The sequence below is a fragment of the Trichoplusia ni genome, chromosome 23 (assembly GCF_003590095.1).
Source record: "Trichoplusia ni isolate ovarian cell line Hi5 chromosome 23, tn1, whole genome shotgun sequence".
In the NCBI taxonomy this organism is placed as follows: domain Eukaryota; kingdom Metazoa; phylum Arthropoda; class Insecta; order Lepidoptera; family Noctuidae; genus Trichoplusia; species Trichoplusia ni.
Window position 1 is genome coordinate 2427127 of NC_039500.1, and position 13592 is coordinate 2440718.

Consider the following 13592-nt stretch of genomic DNA (forward strand, 5'->3'; position numbering starts at 1 on the left):
TCTTTTTGCCTTAAACCCCGCTAAAAGAAAAGATATAGAATAATAAACCAAATAAAATATATACCACTGAAATAAATCAGTCATTTATGGAGTATCGATAGCAGCCTTTGCCAGTCCTTTTTTGCCAGCATGAAAATCTTCTTTTAAATGACTATAGCAAAACTATCTAGAGCATCGTTCAGCTCTACAAAACTAATGTTTAAAAACTACATTCTCAGTAAACTGCATTTGAAATATTGTGTTAATAAACACAAAAATTTAAACCTTTTCTGTTTTGCCACGGTACCCTAAAACCCAAAATTATATTCAGAAAGCTGGGTCTGTTTATCGGCTTGTCTATCTAGCGACGGTAGCCGATTCGTCAATGCCCCTTCTTTAATTAATAAAAGCGTCTTTGAGGGAGGAAAAAAAATGAATAAAAACCTTAATTAATTTGGGTTGGAAGTTTTCGTAAATTATGATCGCGATCGTCCCTTAGTTTTGCAGTCGTAACGTATTTTCAGAATTCCTTTTTTTAAATGATGCCGAGTGTTTGTTTTAGATCCAGTAATTAAGAAGCACGCGTGATTAATAATTGAATGAGGAGGCAATTAATTGTGTTTCGGGTGAGGAAAAAACTGGTTTTGCTGATGTGAATTCAAGGTTTTTTGAGCAGTGATTGGGTGGTTGTAATTAGGAATGATGGCTGGGTTAAATAATTCTGCCGAGAAATACAGATACTGGCAGTTTTAAGAGATCTTCTTTTTAAGTACCGAAGTATTTTCCTTTTCTTTTTTTACAGATTCTTTTGTTTTAAGCTTTTTCACGCCAATCCCGTACCTAATACCTATATCAATACCTATTAAAAATTCATGTTAGGTAGGGATGAATGAAAGATTTTTGTCAAACTAGAAAGTCTCTTTAAAATCTTAAGACTTATAAATATCAATATAAATCATTAAATAAAAAATAACCACTCTTATTGCCACTAACATTCCAAAAAATCTCAACAATTCTCATCTCAAGACCACCTACACTAAACAAAGACGAAAATTAACCCGTAAGTCACCGCGCAACAAAAGCAAAAAGTATTTTAATAATAACTTGTCTACATTTACATACTCTTAGAAGCAGGCGAGGGTTAATATGCGCATATGTTAAGAGTTCCTTTTCGTTAACAATTAGTATTACTTATTCTGTCATCATCGGCCTAGCCTTTTCCCAACTATGTTGGGGTCGGCTACCAGTCCAACCGGTTTCAGCTGAGTACCAGTGTTTTACAAGAAGCGACTGCCTATCTGACCTCCTCAACCCAGTTACCTGGGCAACACGACACCCCTTGATTAGACTGGCTGTCAGACTTTTTCAAGCTTCTGACTACCTGTAACGACTGTCAAAGATGTAGGAATAACAGCCGGGACCCACAATTTAACGTGCCTTCCGAAAAACGGCATTACTTATTCTGTATATTGCTTAATCATTGTCTGTTGTCAGGAGATTTGAGAACTACGTACTATCTTTGCTTTTTGACTAGGCAATGATGGGAACTGCTTAAAAAAATAATATCTTGTGATTTTTGTAATTATGGAGGTAGTCACGCAGATTAATCAGAATTAGAAATCTATTTGAAATTAAACTTATGTTCTTTTAAAGAAGAAAACTTCACAGCACGGATAGCTGAGTGCCAGTCTACTTTCTGAGCGCGACGTACCCGTGGATTCGATTCTCGCATAGGACAAGCATTTATGTGATACTTATGACGGGTGTCTGTGCATCATGTGACTTGGATGTTTCTGGAGCTCCCCCACGATACAAGCATTAAAATCCTTTCAGCGGGAGTCGTTTTTATATGTAAATAACATAGACATACTAAGTACCTGCCTAATGAATAGATTTTCTCAATGTTCAAACGCGATGCGAGTTAGTATCCGTATATCTATGAAAATATTATTTAAATATGCACAGTTCCTTTCTAACTAATTAATTGGATTATTTGCCAATTATACGGACAAATATGTACTGGGATTAGTTGATAGCAAATTTATTTTACGGATTGATAAATCTACGAACGTTTATTTTAATTTGCGCTTTGAATATGAATATTTATTCAGCTTGGCAGAATAAAACATTTGTATCAATTTAAATTTAAATCTGGTTAAGTTTTAGAATGATTAAAACTAATATGAATTAATTTAATTGTGGTCTGTGTTTGAGAATAGAGTTCAATTGTTTTTGTTGTTTGTGTGTACCGAGGCTATGTTGTATATTATGTATGGAATAATTTTGCACGATTCGCTGGTTCGATCTTAATGCAGGCATTAATTGCTTCGTCAACTATGTACTCCTAATTATTTTAAGACACAACTGACAAAGAACATCGTGAGCAAACTGGATTTCACATATGTCATCGCCAACCCGCACAGTGAGCTATCGTGGTGATCAGTGCTCAAAACCTTTTTTATATAGAAAGTCTTATACCCAGCAGTCGGAAGTATTAAAGGGATTCGGGTGAGAACTTTGGCAGTGAAGGCTTAGACGTATCTTAACTAACTTATGTGTATTTCCAGCATTTTGAAACAATACCTCACCATGAGACTATTTCACATCTTAGTTCGTAAAAAAATTTGAGTCGTCATCCTATAAGGGGGCATAGTACAGAATTTAATGAACTGCAGACCACACTGCAAAATGGCTTTTCGATAAATGTATGGGTGGCCAACAATTTTCCACGAAAGGTGACGAATCATGTTGAATTTCATTCGTAAACTCTATGTTTATTTTCCTTATAAAATAGGTGTTGGTGTTTAAACAAAACTAAAGATTATATCGCACCTTAAACTAGAAAATTATCCATTCAAATCTCAACCTTGTACACCAGTCATAAAATTTAAATTTGACTGTCTAAACTGCGTTGAACTATTCGCGAACATACGTGATTCCATCAAGTATTTTCTCGTGTTATTGGGATTACGACTTTAGCGACTTGAGCTTAGAGTTGCTTATCGTTTTTTGGTCCCAGTTTGTATGCGCTTGTCAGTTCAGAATTAGGGATAATTATCAAGTGGTTGACATCTTAATCATTTAGTAGGTAAAGCTAACCGCAGAATTTAGGCGCTGCTTATTCGATTCCAGGAAAGCGATTAACGTTTATTTTATGATCATGGTTTTATAAACTGGATTAATAAAGTATAACATGTTTTAGTGTTTGAGTTGCCACCATTAATTTGTAGATTATTATGTTAAAATAAATTCTTGGATTTTTTTATGTGATAATTAATTTCGTTGTTTGATAATGTCGTAGTTTTGAGTTTTGTAACCAAGTATACTGGAATTTCTTTCGCATAAATGCTCTGATTCATAAGTCTTGAGTCATCTAGGTGTTGACAGAATTGCCAGCAACAGTGGCTTACCAACTATTAAAGATCGGATCGCTAGTGTTGGAATCACAAAGAATATTACATTCTCTCTTGAATAATTCTAAAGTGTGCTGGCTTACCGCTTGTAGCATGTGATAATTACTTTGTAATACGATAATAAATTCAAAAAGACATGATGTATTTTCCGGTTTTGATCCTGGAACCTATGACTTGGCAGTCTAGAGGCCACAACATTACTCTATCACTGCGAATGATATGAACAATAAAAAATGCGACCTCTTTTTGTGTTCGTTAAAATCCCGATCGAACGCGGTAGGTAAACTTAAAGCCGCCGTTCTTTTCTTTTATATTATTACTAACACTTTTAGTACCAGGACACCCACCAAGGTGTTGCTGTTTATCGAGAACTAATTATACGGATTGTTGATGTCTTAATCGAGTTGATCGTGGGATTAACCGCAGGAATTTAGCGTACCTAAGCTTACTAAGTGGCTTCGAGATGACTAAGCGATCTTGGTGTACCTATTTCCTATCTGAATACATGAGGATTTAAATACAGTTAGTTTCTCAGTGATTGCTTAGTTGCCTGTAATAGTGTATGTCTATTTATACGTTTATGTAATTTCTTCATTCTTATTGCCTTGGATAACTCCAATGCTGTGTTCTTATGGTGTACCCATCTATGTCAAGTTTGTCTTTTATTCTCTGCATCCATCTATTTTAGCTATCCCTTTTTTGTAGTTAATGTAAGTAAAATAAGATTTCTAGACAAAGGTGATAAAACAACTGAAAATCCGAAAGAAAGAGTAATGATATGTAGTGGAGATGAAAACCTACAAATGAATAATAAATACCTAGTAATATTTTAAGCAACGTTCGGTATATATTTCGTTCTCAGCCTCAGCTTATTTTGAATCCAGATTCACTGAATGAAGGCAGAATAAAGACAATAAAAGCTCTCTGTACTTTATACCCTAATTAAAGTAATCATCAAGTACGCCAAACGACATAAAACGCAGCTGCTCCTATTAACTCAGATAATACTAAATTATTCTTAGCAAGGCACCACACATCATAAATTTGTTCGCACAAAACCGTCCGTAGCACGAAATTTACATTCATTGCTTTCCCAATACACAAGAGGTAGATAAACGTCCAATGAAATAACGCAATGGATAGCATGCATTGACTTTTGACCAAATATGAATTTAGAATGATTATGACTTAGTTATACCGAATAGGTGTCGTTTTATACAAAGTTTATTATAACGTTCCTGGTTATAGTTCTGGCAACATTAATGATTCAGTAGCTTATATTAAATAATGTGGCAATACTGGTAAAATAAATAACAATAAAATCTACATTATTCGGGTGTTAACATAATAAATTCGTTTTTAACTCGTTCACTTTAAAGTTGATATTTGGCTTCTGGGTTTTAATAACATCATTTAAATTTAATTTTAATGTTTAATCCTGCTTGTAATTTAAATGTTAATGTGAGTTGAAAAGCAGGTAAAAGCGCATTTATGGAAATATGCTGGGCATTGGAAAACATTCAACGCCATGATATATTATGTTTTAAGGATAATTACATATCTGGCATTATGTTCAACGGTAGAACGATATATGAAAGAAAAAGAAAAAAAATACTTTTGCCTTGAACAAAAGACGGAATCCTACACTCCCCGTAATTACCATCCAACTTCTTCAAGAGACCAGCTTATTACTGTAGAATTGCATTTTCATCTAACATCGAAACACCATCATATTACGGATGCAAAATAACCTGTCAATTAATCAAGAACAGCTGATATACTTTCAAAACGAACTGCAATTTGGGCCTAAAACTTATATCTATACTAATATATAAAGCTAAAGAGTTTGTTTGTTTGTTTGTTTGTTTGAACGCGCTAATCTCAGGAACTACTGGTCCAAGTTGAAAAAATATTTTTGTGTTGAATAGACCATTCATCGAGGAAGGCTTTAGGCTATAAACCATCACGCTGCGACTAATAGGAGCGAAGATACAATGGAAAATGTGAAAAAAGCAGGGCAGGTATAAATCATAACTTATATCTTCTACCCACGGGGACGAAGTCGCGGGCAGCAGCTAGTTTCAAATATAAATACTCCAGATTTAAAAGTTACCATAAAAGATAGAAACACTAACAAATCTCCAAGTCATTTCATTCCCGCTATTTATGCCTCAGAATAGAGCAAAGAGAAAGCTAACACTGTAGTGACAGATGTGGCTATCAAGACACATTACGACACAGATACAGTTAGTTGCCGGCAACATCGTGGTTTTCTAACAATATTTATCAACAAACAAACACTTGGATACTGGGAATTTTAATTTGTAGCTGGTATGTACACAATGGCTAAGAATTTCGTGATAGATGATGAATAATTTGAATAAGTGCTGTTGAATGATTCAAATAAAGCTACAGGTTCAGATACTATAATTTTGTGTTCAGCTTGATATTATGAGAGTCGACTACGCTTAATGGCCTCGATTATAACCTACAAAAAGGCCCGAGAATTTTGAAACTAAAATCCTTTAAAGCCATAAACAAATATTTAAATATAAAAAATACGAACATGTCACGTTTATTTAACTGAGCTCGCTTTAGAATAAAGGGTGCAAACAGCAATGCTTTTTAAATGCAGACAGTTTTATACAAAAGCAACTTTGAATAATCTCACACGTCGTTAGTGCGCTGCTCATATTTGAAGTTACGTAAGAACTTAGCCTTAAGCAAAACATACCATTTCATTACTACCCATGAATAATATTTACCAAGTTGATAAAATGAGCTAAGCTGTTTATTCATGACTACAACAAAACGAAATGCCAAGCCAGATTAGATAAACGAAAATATATCTACAAAGACGTACAGACATACATTCAAGCGGTGTTCGTATAAAATATTCAACATTATAGAGGGAATTTTTAAATACCTCTGTATTAATCCGAGTCGCTTAAACCGTTTTTATTAGGCACAGATAAGGATTAATTAAAAATGGTGTCTAAAGAGGCCTGACTGCTTAATTGTGGAACAAAGTGTGAAGATTAAATTTGATAATGATGTGTTGAAACTAAATAGACTGACTTAATTAAGGACTCTGGAATTAAAACTAAGCGAACCTTTTTCTAAGAAAAGCTTTCCTCAAATGTTTGCATATAAATTAGAGTGTACAGTAATCTTGATAAAAAATACTCAATTTATCGATTTGACCAAAGCTTTCGATCGACTACCCAATCTAATGATTTTGTTATATGTTAAACTTACTGGTTCCGTGTCGCAGGTTTCCAAATCGGGAATGGGATCGTCCCCGCAGTAATATTCCGCTTGCAGGAACGGTGGCCGAGGCGGCGGCGGCAACAGGAACTCAGGCGGCGGTCCAAGGCAGTCGCACTCCGTCAAATCTGTGGGCTCTAACTCCCACATCGCGTACTCTAACTTAACACTACTCACAACCTTTTCACTGATATCACTATCACTTAAATAATCACTAGTATCACGTTTGTCGCGTTTCACATCATCTGAAGTCCTTTCTTTAATTAAATTCGCTATGTAAAGTTCGTCGTCCACGTCGCTCCAGACGTTTCTTCTAACTTCCTCATCTTCCGATGTATCGTCAATTGAATCGGGAAGCGACGCTATAACACTATTAGTACCGTCACTGTCTGTGTTCTCTGTGATTCTATTTCTTGCGATTGTACTTTCAAGAACATTTTGTCTTTCTTTTTCACTATCAGCGCTCAAGTCACGAACTTGCTTATATTTGTCTTGTCTATTGATACCATTTTGATACGTCCAAACAGCGTACGATGACGCTTTAATTGGACTCCTATTGTATCTTTCGGCCATACGCAGTCTTCTTTCAGGTTATCTGCAACAACAAAAACATATTTATTTATAAAGAACACTTAGATCGAAAGGCCATTACCGTCCGAACCAATTTCTTATCTGACGGACAACGTATCGATTTTCCAGTGGTATCGAACTACTTATTATTTAATAGAAGAGCTAACACCTCATTTTGTATAACAAAGCAGCCGCAATTAGAACCTACCATCGGTGTGAGTACAATGGACGAGGGACCAGTATCGATATCATCGGGTGCTACGTTCTCTGCTTATTTTAATTTATTTTTTATCGCATCAAATTGGATGGACGGGTTTCTAGCTATGCACTCGGTATTTCTTTCCTATCATGATGAGCCTGTCAGAGAGACGGTTTCGAAAGTTTAAAGTTCATCGTTTTTTGATATTTAATTCTGATCAAACTGCAGCGAGTGTAAGCGAATAATTGGGTTTTGATTTCTTATTTTGTACTACAACAAGATTAATAGTATGTTAAGAAATATCAGTGACGTAACTTAAAAGAGATCTAACTGTATCAGTAGGTTAGAAGTTATGGAGAAAGATAAACAGTCGAGAAATATCAAAAAACGATCCATATGAATAGAAGAGAAGATAATCGAACCCACGATCGTATATTTACATAGACAAACCATTCATTTTAACCCTTAACAAGGAGGAACAATATTTTTCTGCAAACATTCGCTCGCTTGTTCAAATGTTTTTCGATAGAGATGTGCCTTGAGTACAATTATGCATGCGTAAGGCGTTTCTAAGGAGGTACCGCAAGATTGCGAGGTCGGAGGGTCAACAGCGTCAGATAACTCCGAGGCACCAGCGAATAAAATATTGAGAGGTGTTATGGCATACAAAACAGGGTTTTAGATAGGATTTATGAATATTTTAAAGTACCGTTCGGTTGGAAATCTAAAAGTGAATAATTTAACCATTCTCTCGGTTGATTTTTTATGATTGACATTATTACTTCTTGTGCTTTTGTTCCCATTTTTATGCTGACATGAATTATGAACTTACTTTGTTCTCGATCGTTTAATATTTTTATTTGACGTGGTTTGTGTTATCTTTATCAAGTTTTTATTACTGTTTGCAATCTGAGAATGTTTGGAATTAACACCAAAAGTTGAAATATTGTGTTAAACAGCCATCGAATATGGATTAAATAGGTCAAATCAAACTGGCCAAACCTGCTAATACTATAAGTTTCGTTTCAAAAGTCAAATAGGTTAAACCATCATTTGATACTTCAATCTCATTGTATTCAAACTCCATATCCGAAATCACAACTACATCATCATCACTTACTTGTCCATTACGCATTATAAAGCCATTATCATTTTGCATATTCATTGCGATCTATCAATGTACATTGAAATCGTAATCTTCGATACTACACGTCTCATTAACATTTGGCGCGCTTAGTGGCCACTCGATAGCTGTCAGTGGAACCTTGACAACGATACAATACACGACAAGAGCCCTCAAGGAACTTAACGAACCCATTCTATGGATTTTCTCACGTGAATTATTATTGCTAGTGGATAACGGTTGGAGGGTCGCATGTGTCGATCGATCCGGTATGAGTTGAGCGAATTTCATAGCGGACTACATTTTGTGAATGATTTGTTTTGGGATTATTTTGTGGTTGTGGTTTTGATTCTAAATGTCATTTGGTATATTATTGGTGTTCATGAATTAGTGACCGTGGAGTTTAACATTATAAATCTTTTGAAGATTTTTGCATTTGTTGTTTTTTTTAGCCAGAATCGTCTGCAAATTTTTCAAGACGGAAGAAGTATCAACAATTAGTTTAATTAACTAGATCGGAGTTGATATTTCAATCGATTTCAAGAAAGACAAGGGTCTCACTGCATCTGGCATATTTTTTTAACTTTTTATTGATATAATTTTGATTACAAGGATCTAAATAATCAGACCATGATAAACAAATGATATTAATCCCAAGAAGCCGTACATAAACCCAGAAATACTTTTAAATATCACTCAGTCAACAAGGAACAACTCTTCTCCACATCCCACTCGTAGACCATTCCGCAAAATCCGTCAGTTCAGGAAAACACCAATAAGTTTAAGCAGTAATAAGTAAACTGATAGGTTTCGCCGTTACTCATGAGCTTCGTAATAGCCTCCTGCCCACACCACAACTGTTTATTACTCTCGAACATCATAATAAATCTATTGAATTTCAAGCTGAGATAAGTAGCAGTCGTTTGTTTTATTTTATTTGTGAAGCTCTTTCTTTCTTGTGCTATTCATATACAATATCATATTTGGATCGAATTAAAAGAAATTTAAGTTAAAGCTAATTTATGGAGATCATATTACTGAGGTATCATTCCTTGTAGCTTGAGGTTAAGCTAAGGTTGTTACGGTCACAAAGATAGGTAAAATATTAGTTTTCTTTTGCTCTATTTGTACGAAACCTTTAGTGTCGTGTGTCTGACTCGCACTTAACAGATTTGTTATACATCAACATTACCTTCAACGGGCATTGCAAATTTGAAAAAGAAATAAATGTTTCATTGTACGGATAAAGTCATTTCACTAACCATCGGGTATTAGGAAATAAAAATCAAACGAGACAAGTTGACTTCCTACAATTTTAAGCTTCGACTCTTTTGACGAACAAGTAACGGTACCTATTACGTGTCAGGTCTCAAGGTCGCAATCGCAAGGCAATAGCGATTATTGCGGTATACAGTATTCTAGTTATTTTTAATGCCCGTCGCAATAAGAGGAGTTATTAAAAATTGAAATGTCTCTCTGTCGCATCATAGCTCCCGAACGGATTCAGCAATTTTAATTTAAGTCGAATTATGTGAGACATATTTAGACATATTTTTCAAAAATCGGTAGAGACTTTCAAAAGTTGTAGATGCTGAGAGTTTTCCATCTGGAGGTTTTTTAATTTCATCTGTTAGCTCTTCTAAACGAGAAAGCATCAAATGTTTAACTGTTCAAGAACAGTTACGAGAAAGAAGTTATAAATCAAGAGTTACCATTGAAACTTGAGCTGTGGATAGGTAAGATGGTGAGGCTTAGAGAGATGAACTTATGTTGGGTTTGGTAAATGTAAGGCATTGTCAGAATTAAATGCATTGCTTCAAACATTCCGTTTCTATGACAATACGTAGGAAGATAAGAATTGGAACACTTTTATAAAAGCAACTTGTTACGAGCTACTGTTGATGTGAGGCATAGGTAATATATATAATATTACAACTAAAATGGATTTAATGTATGGATATTACAAGTTTGTTGTAGTACCTTTGTCATTTGTATGCATTTGAGCAATTAAATTATTTTATTACTAAACCCTTAGTATGAGCGAAAGGAAAATTTTTGATTCGTTTTCATTTCAGGAACATTTAATAAGGGGTGATTTTTTTTATTGAATGTTTTTTCGAATATTTTTTCTTCTGTCCAAAACAAAGATTATTTACGCGTAAAGTAGATAGAACTTCGTTACGTCACCGATTTTTGCCTTTTATAACCAGATATCATCTCTATTACTGTTATGCCTTCATATTCCGAGCGTCCTCTCAACGGCCGCCGTTACGCATGGCATCAAACTCCCAAAAATTGTATTTACAGTAACTTTAAACTTTCTTTGCGGTACTACTTTGTATATTTACATAACAGAGATGTTTGTTGACCGACAAGAGAGCAATAGAACCTCCTAATATGTGTTTCCGTCATTTAATAATAATGTAAACGAAGAATCGTTTGTGGGATCGATTTTAAGATAAATTTAGGGTCCCATAGCAACACACTACAGTCTACATATACAATGCAACAAGAGAGTTTTGATTTCTCTGCGGGCTAAGTTTCCTAGACTTTTGAACAGGGTAAAACTCGAATATGTGTCGACAAACAAAAGAGTGAAATTACAAAGATGTAGATTATCCTACGAAAATCCTACTTTTCACTAAAATTAGAAACGCGAAAGTTTGTATGTATGGATGTTGTTCTTGTTTCACGCAATAACCATTGAGCGGATTTAGACGAACCTGGTAGATACAGATAGTGTCGACATAGTTCCGATTAATATAAAATTTAAAACGTTCTAGCAATTTAAATAATTTAGCTGCTACGAAAAATAAAAGGCAGTACCTATTTCTACGGAATCGTAACTTATACTTTGACTTGTACTTGATTATTGAGTGTTAAAGTGAACAAATTGAACCGTTCGGGATAGTACGAAGTAATAAATTGATTGCGGTATCGGTTTCCGGGAACTTGCGCAACGTTTAGTAATACTTGTTTAATGTTAGAAATGGTTTACTTTACATCAATGACTTTATTATAAACTATATAAGCCAGTGACTTTCGTGAAAAGATGAATGAAAGATGATTTTTGGGTAAATATAATTTTTTTAGGTCTTTTGGACAATTTTCTACTCGATTCTTAAAATTGTTTTATTTTTTGGGATGTATGAACTGATTGATATGAAAGTAACCCTAAATATTCAGTGAATTATACCTTAATGCATTAGAAAAAATCGATTGAATCGCCAGTAGCCGTTTCTGAGTTATTCGCGCAAAAATAACAGACCAACAGCCTAAAATTTCAACAAAATAGTTTATTTTTATTCTTGGCATTATTTGACAAATACCAGTACGTGACGACATTTTGACCTTTTGCTAAACAATATTAATTAGTTATTAATTATTTTACTAAAATAATATCATCATTGGCCTAGCCTTTTCCCAACTATGTTGGGGTCGGCTACCAGTCCAACCGGTTTCAGCTAAGTACCAGTGTTTTACAAGGAGCGACTGCCTATCTGACCTCCTCAACCCAGTTACCTGGGCAACACGATACCCCTTAGTTAGACTGGCTGTCAGACATTTTCAAGCTTCTGACTACCTGTAACGACTGTCAAAGATGTAGGAATAACAGCCGGGACCCACAATTTAACGTGCCTTCCGAAACACGGAGGAACTCGTTATGACAAAGATGGTCACTCATATACGGACCAACCGCGTCAAGCATAGCTTAACCTGTGATCGAATCACTTACGCAGTTATAGCTTAGCCACGAGCTCCTCAAATAAAATATACCATTTTCACATACAAGTGTTTATTTTTAGAACTCATCCCGCTTTCACATAAATATTTTACAACCTTCGGGTTCATTTAAAATTCTTACCTTTACTTAATTAACTATGAATTAGTGCTTGTAACATGATCTCTGAAACTGATTTTAAAGCAGGACTATTGTCATTGTGGAAGTGAGAGGGCGCGCTACTGAGCGTAGCAGCGTCTCATTTGCACGCTACGATGTCGGATTTAATATCTTATATTATGTATGTAAGCATGTACCTTGAAACTAAAACACATAATAATCATTTTGACAAAAAATAATCCAACTGTTGGTCTAGAGGTTAGATGACCCCTGAATGATACACCGGAGGTCTTTGGTTCAAATCCCGTTTAGGACAAAATGTTTGTGTGATTTGTATGATCATTTGTTCTATGTCTTGGTGTCATTTATCCATTTATCAGTCTGTTTATCAGTTGTCTAATACTCATACAAGCTTTGCTTAGTTTGACACTAGATGGCGTTGTGTAAAACTTGTGGAATATATTATTATAATATTCTCATGACTAGTCCATTTTCATTGCACACAAATGTAATAACATTAATCCCTCGCATGTTCGTGATCGGTTAATTACTTTCCTCTTATGAAGATTTGTAGTCTAAATGTACGCAGTTTTCATTATACACCTACACAAGCTAAATCCTACTTTATCACCTGGTAATACAGTTAATTTTCCTTTATTATCTCGGCCGAGAATCTGTAGAGTTCCTTGCGTTTGATTGTGAACTCAAATACAAGGTGTTAAGGTCTGGAATGGCTGGTATTTGTAACGTAAACAAATAAATTAGCGCCCATATTTGACTAATCCAATTTATTGAATATTTGAATAAGAAGTAAATGATAGCGAATATCGTTACTTTGTTGAAATACTGTTTATTTATGAAGGATATCTTCATAAAAGTCATAATTTCATATCTATAATATTTTAACGATTCCATACCAATCCATACTCTTATATACGCAAAATAAACTTCTTTAATTAGTTACGTAAGAACACAAAAAGAAATGACTAGACTTTAAAAAGCCTTAATTCCAAACATTTTTTTCTGACAATTCCAAACCAAGACTTTACAAAATAAGTTACATATCAAAAGGAGGATTCTCTCTAAAATACTTTTAAGAAATTACCCAGACCTTGGATTGAGAACTAACTAGGTGGTCCATTTAAAATGTCGGATGACGTCACAGCTTAGGATGTTGTGTAGGTAGTAAATTAAGCCAAA

At 34.7% G+C, this 13592-nt stretch overlaps 1 protein-coding gene across 2 annotated transcripts in view; it reads right to left on the reverse strand.

Annotated features, from left to right (window-relative positions):
• LOC113504709 overlaps window positions 1-13592 on the reverse strand; it is a 151879-nt gene that overhangs the window by 41020 nt on the left and 97267 nt on the right. For both annotated transcript variants that reach the window (XM_026887113.1, XM_026887112.1), the window contains exon 3: window positions 6651-7254. In XM_026887113.1, the coding sequence (XP_026742914.1) occupies window positions 6651-7232 (582 nt within the window). In that variant the 5' untranslated portion in view covers window positions 7233-7254. The remainder of the gene's footprint in view (window positions 1-6650; window positions 7255-13592) is intronic.